Source organism: Hemiscyllium ocellatum, chromosome 2 (genome assembly GCF_020745735.1).
Source record: "Hemiscyllium ocellatum isolate sHemOce1 chromosome 2, sHemOce1.pat.X.cur, whole genome shotgun sequence".
Classification (NCBI taxonomy): Eukaryota; Metazoa; Chordata; class Chondrichthyes; order Orectolobiformes; family Hemiscylliidae; genus Hemiscyllium; species Hemiscyllium ocellatum.
Genome location: NC_083402.1, coordinates 80,526,058 through 80,541,055, shown reverse-complemented (window position 1 = coordinate 80,541,055; position 14,998 = coordinate 80,526,058). Strand labels below are relative to the sequence as shown.

General features: G+C 41.6%; 1 protein-coding gene across 1 annotated transcript in view; it reads left to right on the top strand.

Annotated features, from left to right (window-relative positions):
- LOC132825905 (transient receptor potential cation channel subfamily M member 6-like) overlaps window positions 1-14,998 on the top strand; it is a 160,000-nt gene that overhangs the window by 108,898 nt on the left and 36,104 nt on the right. Inside the window, exons 30-32 of the mRNA XM_060841531.1 lie at window positions 7,334-7,383; window positions 13,082-13,104; window positions 14,522-14,572. Coding sequence (XP_060697514.1) covers window positions 7,334-7,383; window positions 13,082-13,104; window positions 14,522-14,572 — 124 coding nt within the window. The remainder of the gene's footprint in view (window positions 1-7,333; window positions 7,384-13,081; window positions 13,105-14,521; window positions 14,573-14,998) is intronic.

Sequence of the window (14,998 nt, the reverse complement as noted above, 5' to 3'; positions counted from 1 at the left end):
CTCCCAATAAGATGACCATCTCTTTCTTATTTCTCAGTTCCACCCAAATAACTTCCCTGGATGTATTTCTGGGAATATTCTCCCTCAGTACAGCTGTAATGCTATCCCTTATCAAAAGCACCACTTGATCTCCTCTCTTGCATCTCTTTCTGTCCTTCCAGTAGTATTTGTATCCTGGAACATTAAGCTGCCAGTCCTGTCCATCCCTGAGCCATGTTTCTGCAATTGCTATGATATCCCAGTCCTATGTTCCTAACCATACCCTGAGTTCATTTGCCTTCCCTGTTAGGCTTTTTTGCATTGAAATAAATGCAGGTAAATTTATCAGTCCTACCTTGTTCTCTGCTGTGTCCCTGCCTGCCCTGACTGACTCGCTTCTTTGCTCAACTGTATCAGTCTCAGATTGATCTCTTTCCTCACTATCTTCCTGGGTCCCACCCTTCCACCTTACTAGTTTAAATCCTCCTGAGCAACTCTCGCAAATCTCCCTGCCAGTATATTAGTCACCTTCCAAGTCAGTTGCAATCTCTCCTTCTTGTACATCTCACTGCTACCCCAGAAGAGATTCCAATGATCCAAAAATGTGAATCCTTCTCCCACACACAAGCTCCTCAGCCATGCATTCATCTGCTCTATCCTCCTATTCCTGCTGTGAGTAATCGAGATACAGAGGAATCTTGATTATCCGAATATCGGATTTTTCGAAGATTATCTCAAGTTCCCGATAGAAACATTGCATCAAAGACGTGTTTCCAACACTGATTGTGTCTTTTGTTTACAATGATTAAAAATGAACCGGGCTTACTGAAATGCTGCGGAGAGCCCAGGCACTGTCTGACTGATTGCCAGCCCCCTCTCTCTCTCTCTCTCTCTCCAGACTTTCCCTGGAGTTCTAAACAGGGGTGTACACTGAACCCCCCTTCTCCAGATAACCTCTCCAACACTGTCCTGTATGGGGTAAAGATGGAACTTGTCAAAAAGTTGCAGTAAAAAGATGTGTGTCTGGCTATGTGTGTGTACGTACATGCCGGTACCTATGCTAGCTATTTGGAGACTAATCCCCACCCCCCCCCCCCCCCAAAGGCAGCAACAGTCTTCCTGTTGGAGTCCAGTCCAGCTGCCCTGGAGGGGGAATTATGGATGGGTTTGGTGGGGGGGAGGGGGGAGATGGGGGTGTGTGGATGGTGTGCAGGGGTTGGGGCAGATAGCGCCAGGGCTGAATGGGGTATAGGGGGTGTGGAAGGGGAGGGTGAGCGGATGGGGCCTCACAGGGGGGTCGCTTGCCCATCTCATTTGGATAATTGAGGTTCCTTTGCATTACTTCTCTCCAGGACCTCCTTTTTGAATTCCTGCCTAACTCTCTATATCAGAATCTCAACCTTTTTCCTTCCTATGTTGTTGGTTCCAATGTGTACAGCGATTTCCTGCTGATCCCGCTCCCCCTTGAGAACATTCTGTAATCTCTCTCAGACATCCTTGATCCTGGCACCAGGAATGCAACACACCATTCTGATTTTTTGTTGCTGGTCCCAGAAACGTCTGTCTGTATCTCAGACTAGAGAGTCCCCTAACACAATCGATCTCTTGGAACCCGATGTACCTCTCGTTGCATTAGAACCAGTCTCGATACCAGAAACTTGGATATTTGTGTTACATTCACCTGAGAGTCCCCCACCCCTTACATTTTCCAAAACAGCATACTTGTTTGAAATGGGGATAGCCACAGAAGACTCCTGCGCTACCTGCCTACCTCTCCTGGAGTTATTGTTTTGACTTTTCTTTTTCTCCAAAGTTCCATCTATGTTACTGTAACTGCGACTTTGCCCCGTTCCTATAATTGCTATCCATCACACTCCCTTGCTCTTGTAAATTCCTCATTGGAGCAACAGTTGGAGGCAATCAATCCATTTGATATGATAGGATTCGCAACCAACGGCATTTAGATTAGATTAGATTAGATTACTTACAGTGTGAAAACAGGCCCTTCGGCCCAACAAGTCCACACCGACCCGCCGAAGCGCAACCCACCCATACCCCTACATTTACCCCTTACCTAACATTATGGTCAATTTAGCATGGCCAATTCACCTGACCCGCACATCTTTGGACTGTGGGAGGAAACCGGAGCACCCGGAGGAAATCCACGCAGACACGGGGAGAACGTGCAAACTCCACACAGTCAGTCGCCTGAGTCGGGAATTGAACCCAGGTCTCAGGCGCTGTGAGGCAGCAGTGCTAACCACTGTGCCACTGTGCCGCCCATTTATTGCAGATATAATCCTCAGTAACATGTAAACTCTCCCTAAACTCCCACATCCAACAAAAAGAGTATATCACTCTACTAAGAGCCATTTTTGCTGCTTCTAATCTGCAGACCCAGAATATGGCACTGTCTTATTCCTCTACAAAACACTGCTCCAGGCTAACTTAATGCTTATTGCTTTTTTTTAAAAGTTTAATTGAGAGACATGTCCCAATAAAACATATAATCAAGAAAGAACCCACTCTATTCGCTACTGCAGACTTCTAGCAAGGCCCCAAGGCCATATTTAAAACTATAGACTTATCTGTCTTTGTGCTGTGACCTCTCCCAAACAGATTCCTCCAAGATTACTTGTGAATTTAACTGTTTGTTAATTTTCCCAGACCCACTCTGATGTCCAGCAATACATAAATTCAACAGCAAAGGCAGAAACTGTGCAGGTTCACTGCTGTGTCAGTTAGCAGTGTGGGCTTCTTTTTCTCTCTATTTCACTTTCCTGCACAGACCATGTGCTGCTTTTGTCTGCTCATCTCCCTTTTAAAAGTGCCATTGTTTTGACTTTTCTTTTTCTCCAAAGTTCCAAAACAATGCAACAGTACGTTAAACAGTAATTGCTGCTCCTGGATTTTGAGGAAATCACCTTCAACACCTAAAATACCCTAAAAAAAAGGAGCAGCCTGTTACAGCCAGAAAGTTTTCCTGTCCTCCATCTTGGATTACTCAGAATCCTTCTGAAGTAAAGTCATACCAGACTAGAAATATTAACTCTTTTTTTCTCTCTCTGATGCTGTCAAACTTGTTGCATTTCTGTACCATCCTCTGTGTCTGTTCCAGATTTCCAGCATTCACAATATTTTGATTGATTTACAGAGTGCTGCTTTCCATAGAATCCCTACAGTGTGGGAACAGGCCCTTCAGCCCAACAAGTCCAAACCGACCCTCCGAGGAGTATCCCATCCAAACCCATTCCCCTAGCTATTGCTCTACACTTGCCCCTAACTAACACATCCCTGAACACTCTGGGCAATTTAGCATTGCCAATTCATCTTGGACTGTAGGAGAAAACTGGAGCACCCAGAGGCTGCCCACACAGACATGGGGAGAACATGCAAAGTTCACACAGTCGCTCGAGGCTGGAATCGAACCCAGGTCCCTGGTGCTATGAAGCAGAGATGCTAACCACTGAACAACTGTGCTGCCAAGTTCATTCTATTAGTTCATTCTTTTCCTCAGACCCCACACATTGCTTACCTGCTACAAATACTTTTAAAAATGGATCTGCCACCTGGGGATACCAAGCTCCAATTCTGCCGTGGACATACCCTGTACCTGGTGGGGTACATTTTGGCTTATTATAAAAGCTTAATGGGTGTTTTACTTATTGTATGGCCTGCCAGATTAATCTGAATTCTTAGGAGGCTGGAGACATAGGGACTACCAGTGTAATAAGTGTCTTTCTCAATCCTTCATGTCACTGGCCATGCTGGGGCCAGGGAAAGACTTTGTCCAGAACCAAAGGCATGGAAATTCCTGTGCACATCTGGAACACAATGGTTCTGTGACCGAATCAAGTTTACAGACATTTCACAGGTACTGCAATGGAATTCTGCAGGAATGATCAAGGAGTTTGAATACCTATGTTTTGAATTGTGCACTAAGAGCCAGGGCAATGAGATTTTGCATCCAGTTGATTTTCATCTAGGAAAAAAGGACTTAAACAACTTGTCAGCAAAAAAATGAGAACTAATAATAACTGTATGCGATGTCTGGAAAAATATTTTTAAAAAAGACATATGTTCATCTTTCAATGTGACACTTCTTTCTCATAAAAATTTTTTTCTGACATCATTAGTAATTTTTATCCCAAATACATTAGGTGTTAGGTGTTTAAAACACGATAAAAGAATTCTGACATAAAGTAAAACAAACACAGTTGCTATTGAAAAGTTGAAGTAAAGTCAGAAAATTATGGAATTGGAAAAGCAAAATACTGCAAATGTTTGAAATCTGAAGTAAAAAGAATAGAAAATATTGGAAATCAGTAAGGCAGGCTGCATCGCGGATGGAAAAGCAGATGTGATGCTTCAGATCAATCAAAGACCACAAGCTAACAAAGTTAACTCTGTTTCTTTATCCACAAGCCCTGGCAGACCATAAAACCATAAGTTAGAAGAGTGGAAGTAAAGCCATTCGGCCCATCAAATCCACTCTGCCATTTAATCATGGCTGATGGGCATTTCAATTCAACTTACGTGCACTCTCCCTGTAGCCCTGAATTCCTTGCGAGATTAAGAATTTATCAATCTCTGCCCTGGAGACATTTAATGTCCCGGCCTCCACTGCACTCTGCGGCAATGAATTTCCAGGCCCACCACTCTCTGGCTGAAGAAAAGCCTCCTCATTTCCGTACAAAATTGACTCCTTCTAATTCTAAGGCTATGCACACGAGGCCTAGTCTCCACCACCCCAACGGAAACATTCACCCTTTCTAAGCCATGCATTATCTTGTAAGTTTGTATTAGATCTCCCCTCAACCTTCTGATCTCTAATGAATACAATCCCAGGATCCTCAGCCATTCATCATATGTTAGGCCAGCTGTTCCAGGGATCATCCATGTGAATCTCTGCTGGACACACTCCAGTGCCAGTATGTCCTTCCTGAGGTGTGGGGCCCAAAATTGGACACAGTATTCCAAATGGGGTCTAACTAGAGCTTTATAAAGTCTCAGTAGCACATCGCTGCTTTTATATTCCAACCCTCTTGAGATAAATGACAACATTACATTCGCTTTCTTAATCACAGACTCAACCTGGACAAGCACTTGCAGATCCCTTTGTACTTTGGCTTTATGAATTTTCTCACCGTTTAGAAAATAGTCCATGCCTGTATTCTTTTTTCCAAAATGCAAGACATCGCGTTTGCTCACATTGAATTTCATCAGCCATTTCCTGGGTCACTCTCCTAAACTGTCTCAATCTTTCTGTAGCCTCCCCACGTCCTTCTCTGTACCTACCTGTCCACCTAACTTTGAATCATTGGCAAACTTTGCCAGAATGCCCCCAGTGAACAGCTCTGGCCCCAACACTGAACCCTGCGGGACACCACTTGTCATTGGCTGCCTTTCCAAAAAAGAACATTTTATCCCAACTCTCTGCCTTCTGTCAGATAGCCAATCCTCAATCCATGACAACAGCTCACCTCAAACACCATGAGCCTTCACCTTACTCAGCAGCCTCCCATGAGGCACCTTATCAAAGACCTTTTGGAAGTCTAAATAGAAACAACCACTGGGTTTCCCTGGTCTAACCTATTTATTACCTCTTCAAAAATTCTAACAGGTTTGTCAGGCAAGACCTTCCTTTACTAAATCCATCTGACTTGTTCTAATCCGACCCTGCACTTCCAAGAATTTAGAAATCTCATCCTCAATGATGGATTCTAGAAGTTTACTAACAAGTGAGGTTAGGCTAATCGGCCTATAGTTTCCCATCTTTTTTCTTGATCCTTTTTTTAACAAGAGTGTTAAAACAGTGATTTTCCAATCATCTGGGACCTTCCAAGACTCCAGAGACTTTTGAAAGATTCTATCAGTGCCTCCGCTATTTCCTCAGCCACCTCCCTCAGAACTCTAGGATGTAGCCCACTGGGGCCAGGCAATTTATCAATTTTTAGAGCTTTTAGCTTTTAAAGCACTTTGTATTTTGTAATGGCTACCATACTCAACTCTGCCCCCTGACTCTCCTTAATTGTTGGGATATTACCCATGTCTTCCACTGTGAAGACTGACGCAAAGTACTTGTTAAGTTTTTCAGTTATTTCCTTATTTCCCAGCACTAGCCTTCCTGCATTAATTTGGAGTGGCTCAATGTCTATTTTTGCCTCTCGTTTGTTTCTTATGCATTGAAAGAAACTTTTACTATCATTTCTAATATTACTGGCTAGCCTACCTTCATATTTGATCCTCTCCTTCCTTATTTATCTTTTTGTTATCCTCTGTTTGTTTTTGTAGTCTTCCCAATCTTCTGATTTTCCAGTGCTCTTGGCTACTTTATAGGCTCTCTCTTTTTCTTTGATACATTTCCTGACTTCCTTTGCCACCCATAGCTGTCTAATTCCACCCCCCCCACCCCCAGATAATCTTTCTTTTATTTGGGATGAACCTCTGTACTGTGTCCTCAGTTACACCCAGAAACTCCTGCCATTGTTGCTCCACTGTCTTTCCCACTAGGCTCTGCTTCCAGTCAATTTTCGTCAGTTCCTCTCTCATGGTCCTGTAATTACCTTTATTTAACTGTAACACCATTACATCCGATTTTGCCTTCTCTCTTTCAAACTGTAGACTGAACTCTACCATATTATGATCGCTGCTTCCTAAGTGTTCCCTTACTTTAAGATCTTTTATAAAGTCTGACTCATTACTTAGCACTAAGTCCAGAATAGCCTGCTCCCTTGTGGGCTCCATCACAAGGTGTTCCAAAAAGCCATCCTGTAAGCATTCCATGAATTCCCTTTCTGGGATCCACTGGCAATAGTATTGACCCAGTCCACTTGCATATTGAAGTCCCCCATGATCACCGTGACCTTGTTTTTCTGCCATGCCCAATCTATTTCCTGGTATGTCTTGTGCCCCTGGTCCTGACCACTGTTAGGAGGTCTGGTTCCTCAACTCTACCCACACAGACTAAACATCATCTGACCCTGTGTCATTCAGTGCCATAGATTTAATTTCATTCTTAATAAACAAGGTAATCCTACCCCCTCTGCCCACCTCCCTGTCTTTTCATTAAGTTGGAAATCTTTGGATGTTTAACTGTCAGTCCTGAACCCCGTGCAACCACATCTCTGTGATGCCATGTCATAATCATTCACAATAATTTGTGCCATTAATTCATCTACAGTGTTACAAATTCAGCCCTTGAGTACCTACAATATTTTCTGTTTTAATATAAACATTTCTGAATCTTGCCTTTATTTTGCTGATGTACTTGTGTGATAGTTTTATTGCTAAATTACTACTTCATGTTGTGCAAAGTGAAAGACAACTAATTAGAATATTTCTAAATTTTCAGGATCTGACTAAAGATTCATTTTTGCCAAATAACCTAAGCAGGAGGTCATCGTAAGTATTTTAGTCATTTTCTTAATTAACTGCCCATTTTCTAGATGGAAAAGGCAGGAATCACAACACAATATTGGACAGGCCTTCTTAGAGTTGGTAACTATGCTGTGTGTGCAATTTTCATGCACCATAACTGTGACTTAGAATAGAATTGATGTTTAGAAAGTGGGGATCGGAGAGTTATTAAACATTGGAAGTTGCTTTGAGATCTCTCTAATGGCTCTGAGAATGTTACTCGACAAATTTGTCACTGCACTGTTTTTACAAATAGTTTCAGACTGAAATAGTGTAGAAATACTGCTTGCAGGGAATCTCACTTCATTTTTGTGTAGCGTCTGATGCATCTTATGATTTATGCTGTCGGGTCACAGCATAGTTTTGGTTGAAGTAATATGACATCTTTATCTCTAGTAGATTGTGACTTTTTTCACTGCACTTCAACAATCATTGCTCTCCAATACTTACATTTAGAATGTATATCAAAACATATTAATTATCTGAAGTGACTTTAACAAAAAAATCCATTGTTGGCTAGATCAGCATTTAATGCTTTAAGAGGATGGTGGTGAGCTGCCTTCTTGAACTGCAGAGTGTATTTTCAGGAAATATTCCCACTACACCATCAAGGAGGGAATTCCAGGATGTTGACCCAGCAACACTAAAGGAATGGGGATATTTTTCCAAGTCAGGATGCTGAGTAGTTTTGGGGAGAACTTGTAGCTGGTGAAGTTTCCATGTATCTGCTGGAATTTCCTTTTCGTCTTACAACCTGACATTGCACCAAGAAAATATTCAACCCAATAATCTACAGGAGCACCTTTAAATTCCCAGCTTTGTGCTGTGCTATAAAATATCAGGCATTAAAAAAAATCAATTAGTTCATTGATTGTTATTCTCTTAACACATCATGTTGAAATGAATTTGTGAGTAAGCATAATTAACAGCTTCATTGAGAAAGGTCAAATCTATCTCTTACAAAAACTTGGACAAAGATGATATGGATGATAGAACATAGAAAAATACAGCGCAGTACAGGCCCTTCGGCCCTCGATGTTGCGCCGATCCAAGCCCACCTAACCTACACTAGCCCACTTTCCTCCATATGCCTATCCAATGTCCGTTTAAATGCCCATAAAGAGGGAGAGTCCACCACTGTTACTGGCAGGGCATTCCATGAACTCACGACTCGCTGAGTAAAGAATCTGCCCCTAACATTTGTCCTATACCTACCACTCCTTAATTTAAAGCTATGCCCCCTTGTAATATCTGACTCCATACGTGGAAAAAGGTTTTCATGGTCAACCCTATCTAAACCCCTAATCATCTTGTACACCTCTATCAAGTCACCCCTAAACCTTCTTTTCTCCAATGAAAACAGCCCCAAGTGCCTCAGCCTTTCCTCATATGATCTTCCTACCATACCAGGCAACATCCTGGTAAACCTCCTCTGCACCCGTTCCAGTGCCTCCACATCCTTCCTATAGTATGGCGACCAAAACTGACACAATACTCCAGATGCGGCCGCACCAGAGTCTTATACAACTGCAACATGACCTCAGGACTCCGGAACTCAATTCCTCTACCAATAAAAGCCAGTATGCCATATGCCTTCTTCACAGCACTATTTACCTGAGTGGCAACTTTCAGACATCTGTGTACATGGACACCAAGATCCCTCTGATGTGGACAGTGTTAATGAAAATTTGACACAGCTCAGTTAGATTTATAGCCACTCTGTCCCTCCAATATATTTCAATGCCAAAATACTAAGGGAGCATTAATGCAGCATTGTTACACCTTGCACATTATTTATTCTGCAGTCAAATGAAATAGCGCTGATTTAGTGGCAGTTTTAGGTGGAGCTGTGTTCCTATGAAGTATGTTGAGACTAGTTTTCACGCAAGGCCTTCACAAAGGGGAAACTTCTGCCTTAAAGGTTTGACCTTGGGGCTGCCAAGCCTCTGGGAATGCCAGGGAATCTCTCAAATTGGTTATCTATGTCCCATTGACTTTAAACACTGTGCTATTTTTAAGAAGTAACTTGGCTTTTGAGATCCTGAGGGTGCTTGATAGGGTAGACCCAGAGAGGGTGTTTCCTCTTTTGGGAGAATCTACAACCCCATGGTTACTATTTTAGTACAGAGATGCAAAGAACATTGTTTTCTTTCAGAGGGTTCTCAAACTTTGGAATACTCTTTTCCTCAAAAGATGCTGGAAGCAGTGACTTTGAATATTGTGAAAGGCAGAGGTGGATAGATTCTTCTAAGTAAAGGAATGAAAGGTTGTGAGGGGCAAGTGGGAATGTGGAGTTGAGGTTGCAATCAGATCAACCATGATTTTATTGAATGGTGGAGCAGGCTTGATGTGCAAGATGGCCTACTCCTGTTTCTAACTTGTTTCTTTCAAATAAGATCACCTCTTGGACTTCTAAAAAACTGCACACATTCATGTTGAACTCTGAGCTCAAAAACTGCAGGAATTTATGTAAAACACTGTTATCTCACTTATTAGATTAGAATCAATCTAAACATCAGGTCATAGACAGAGAACACAGGGGACTAACACCTTCAACATATTGTCTAGCTATCACCATTGTTAGCAGCTAACCCGAGAATACAACTTTAAAAGGAAGGGTTTTGTGATTTACACATGAAAGAAGTGAAACTATCACTGTATTCTAACAGATGAAAGGCTTAACAGACAATCAATTTTTCAATGTATAATTTCAGTTACATTACACTACAAATTTTGCTATAAATTCTGTGTTACGATCGAGCCTCCACAATTACCTGATGAAGGAGCATCGCTCCGAAAGCTAGTGTGCTTCCAATTAAACCTGTTGGACTATAACCTGGTGTTGTGTGATTTTTAACTTATTTCCCAAGAGTAGGTACAATCACATACTGAAACAGAAAATTGTCTTGTATGCACTTAAGAAATTCCTCTCCATCTAAACCTTTATCAGTCGATGTTTGGCAAGTTAAAATCTCCAACCATAACTACCCTATTATTCTTACAGATAGCTGAGATCTCCTTACAAGTTTATTTCTCTATTTCCCTCTGACTATTAGGGGGTTTATAATACAATCCCAATAAGGTCATCATCCCTTTCTTATTTCTCAGTTCACCCAAATAACTTCCCTGGATGTATTTCTGGGAATATCCTCCTTGAGCACAGCTGTAATACTATCCCTTATCAAAAATGCCACTCCCCCTCCTTTGTTGCCTCCCTTTCTATCCTTCCTGTAGCATTTGTATCCTGCCCATCCCGGAGCCATGTTTCTGTAATTACTATGATATCCCAGTCCCATGTTCCTAACCATGCCCTAGGTTCATCTGCCTTCCCTGTTAGGCCTTTTGCATTGAAATAAATACAGTTTAATTTATTAGTCTTACCTTGTCCCTGCCTGCCCTGAATGTTTGACTCGCTTCTGTTCTCAACTGTACCAGTCTCAGATTGATCTCTTTCCTCACTATCTCCCTGGGTCCCCCCCGCTCCCCCGCTCCCCCCCCCAACTTACTAGTTTAAATCCTCCCAAGCAGTTCTAGCAAATTTCCCTGCCAGTATATTAGTCCCCTTCCAATTTAGGTGCAATCCATCCTTCTTGTACAGATCACTTCTACCTCAAAAGAGATTCCAATGATCCAAAAATGTGAATCCTTATCCCATACACCAGCTCCTCAGCCATGCATTCATCTGCTCTATCCTCCTATTCCTGCCCTCACCAGCTCGTAGCACTGGGTGTAATCCAGATATTACTACTCTTAAGGACCTCCTTTTTAAATTTCTGCCAACTCTCTGTAATAATGTGGACAATGACCTCTTGCTGGTCCCTCTCCCCCGTGAGAACATTCTGCACCCTGTCTGAGACATCCTTTATCCTGGCACCAGCGAAACAACACACCATTCTGCTTTTTCTCTGCTGGCCACAGAAACATCTGTCTGTACCTCTGACGACAGAATCCCCTAACACAATTGATCTCTTGGAACCCGACGTACCCCTCGTTGCATTAGAGCCAGTCTCAATACCAGAAACTTGGCTGTTCGTGCTACGTTCCCCTGAGAATCCATCACTCCCTACATTTTCCAAAACAGTATATCTGTTTGAAATGGGTATATCCACAAAAGACTCCTGCCCTAGGTGCCGACCTCTCTTACCTTTCCTGGAGTTAACCCATCTATGTGACTGTATCTGGGACTTTCCCTCCTTCCTATAACTGCTATCCATCACATACTGATGCTGTTACAAATTTCTCATCGCTTCTATCTGTTTCTCCAACCAATCCACTCGATCTGATAAGATTCGCATCCAACAGCATTTAAGGCAGATATAATCCGCAGTAACCCTTAAACTCTCTTTAAACTCCCGCATCTGACAATAAGTACATATCACTACTACAGTCTTGTCACATAAGTATTTTGGTTACAAGGGCAGGTCAGAGGCTAGAAATCCTGGAGAGAGTAACTCACCTCCTGACTCTCCTCCACTAGGAACAAGTCGGGGGTGTGATAGAATAGTCCCCACTTGCCTGGATGGGTGAGCTCCAACTCAATAGTTAGATACCATTCAGGACAAAGCAAACTGCTTGATTGGCACCACATCCACAAACATTGAGCCATTCCAGCACCAACATTCAGTAACAGCAGTGTGAACCATTTATAAGGTACACTGCAGAAGTTCACCAAACATCTTAGGCAGCACCTTCCAAACCCACAACCACTAACATCTAGAAGGTCAAGGACAACAGGTACTTGGGAACACCACAGCGAGCAAGTTCTCGTTCAAGCCACTCACCATCCTGGATTACAAATATATTGCCATTCCTTAAGTGTCAGTGGGTCAAACTTTTGGAACTCTCTTCCTGTTGGCATTGTGGATGTACTTACACCTAATGGGCTGCAATGGTTCAAGTAGGCAGCTCACCACCACCTTCTCAAAGGCAATTGGGGATGAGCAATAAGTGCTGATCCAGCCAGCAATGCTCACATCCCATGAATGAATTAAAAAAAGAAGGTACTGTACGAGAGGAGGTCATTCAACCCTTTGTATCTGCACTTGGAAAGTGTATCTAGTGAGTCCACCTACACTACATCTTCCTATCTCCTAATAGTCCTGCAAGATATTCGTTTAATGTAAAAATCCAGTCCATTTTGAATTTTACTACTTCTCTTATCTTTTCTGGCAGCACAAGTGGCCCTTGCATAATTGTGAATCTGCCTTGATGTCTCAGATCCTGACTGTGATACTTTTACAGTGGCTTGTTGCTGCCACCATGTTCATTGTCCCAGAGGTGCAGTAGAACCTCTGTATTACCACGTGCAGATGCAGACCTTTACCATGTCTCTCACATTGAGAGCAGCTTGGTGGAAATCTCTCGCCTAAGTAACTTACTCACAATTTGTCAGAGTTTGATTTTACTTGAAATGTTTTAGCAAATCTCTGTGAAGATATTTTTAATCTTAGAATTTGATTGAGTGCATTCAGTGTCATTGGGATGACAGCGTGACATTACTTCCAGTATCTAAAGCTGAGATTATGAGGCAATGGTAAAGACATTCCAAAAGCAATTTCCTTCTGGATTGTAGAGTGTTCGGAAAGATTTTCCATTTGTAAAGTACACTATGGACATGAATATTGTTGATGTACTTTCAGTATTTCATCATATGACTATGTGCTGTTACTTCCATTCCATACAGGTCAAATTCATGTGTTGCTGATGGTAAGTCGTAAGATTTTGAATGTTCAAATGTATATGCATTTGAAACGACTCCACCTCCTTGATTTTTATATTAATTATTGAGGTTTTGACATTGAATATATAGCTCAAAATTACAGACAGTTGAGTTAAAAATTGGAAAAATAATTTCTTCTGAAAGCAAAGTCCACGTAGAATTGTGCAATTCCAAGTCTCTAATCTGACTGTATTACAGCTCCTTCATCTGCAACCAAGCTTAGCAATTGGACAAAGTCATCAGCTCCACTCCCCTGGATGGGGCAATAAATTATTTAATTCATCCAGGTTGCTGCAGACTCCTGACCAGTCCAACTGCTCTCATGCTAGCTCACCTGATTTTCCTGAGAACCAATGTTATTTCCTAATGTAAATTATTTCTGGCTTAAGTCACCATTATCACTGAATTACCTCATCAGTTGCATTAATAAAGTGGAGCTGGATTACTTCTCGAGGCCTCAAATGGAGACCTTAGTCTTCCCTTTCTTCAGTACTGCCAAAACCTCCTCTGTCCTGACTTTACCACCTTATACCCCTATTTGAACCAGATACCGCGAAATGTTCCGGGAACATAGCCAGATGTAACGACTTGTCCCACCTAATTCCCACAGCTGCCTGTTGACCAGAAAGCAGATCAATTGTTTTTTTCAGAGAATTCATGTAACTGTATTCCCAAACTCTCCTGATTGCCACTGGCTTTGGGCTGTGCTTTTTTGGGGCTGATATTTCAGTTGTATTAAGTTAAAAATCACACAACACCAGGTTATAGTCCAATAGGTTTAATTGGAAGCACTAGCTTTTGGAGCGCTGCTCCTTCATCAGGTGATGTGGAGTACACGATTGCAAGACACAGAATTTATAGCAAAAGTTTACAGTGTGATGTAAATGAAATTATACATTGAAAAATCCCTTGATTGTTTGTTAAGTCTCTCATCTGTTAGAATGACCACGTTAGTTTCACTTCTTTCATATGTAAATCGCAAAACTTTTTTAAAAAAGTTACATTCTCAGGTGAACTTTAACAATTGGTGTCAGCCCAGATAATCAGTTATATCACACTGTAAGCTTTTGCTATAAATTCTGTGTCTGACAATTGTGCACTCCACCTGAAGGAGCAACGCTCTGAAAGCTAGTGCTTCCAATTAAACCTGTTGAACTATAACCTGGTGTTGTGTGATTTTTAACTTTGTACACCCCAGTTCCAACACCGGTGCCTCCAAATCAGTTTTATCAAGATCTTCTCCAATGCTGTTGAAATTGGAGGGGCTTCTGTAATTCTAACAACTGGAATCCATTACATTTACTCATTAAACAAAAATATTTAAGATTTTTTAAAAATCTCGACAAGAGTAATGTATCTGTCTTGATGTTTATCTATTGATAACCAGGATGCATTGTGTTTCAGGATTTGTTACCTCATTTAAAACCTCTCAGGATCTGAACTATCATTATTCTGGTAAGGAGAGAGTGAACACAATTCATCAAATCTCTAGTTATCTATTCTGAGCTCAGCAAACTAAGTATTCATTGTTCACAGCTCACAAAACTTGAGAGAAAAGACAGTATCAAATTGTAAAGCATCTAACATTTCTTTTTTATTAATAGCTATTTTCTGTGTTATGCTTGTGCCTGTAATGTTATGCAACTAATTACCATGGAGACTGGTGTTTTTACTTGCAAATCTCAAATGCATGTAATACCAGTCCCAGAGTAAGGATATTCAATAGAAAATAGGAGCAGGAGTAGGTCATTTGGCCCTTCAATCCTGTTCTCTCTCCATCTACTTGCAGGGAGTTTTAATTAGGTTAGATCTCTCTGGCCAACACATTTGTTTTCTAAATCTTTTGAAAATGTTGCTTTTTTTTTCCTTCAATGACAAATG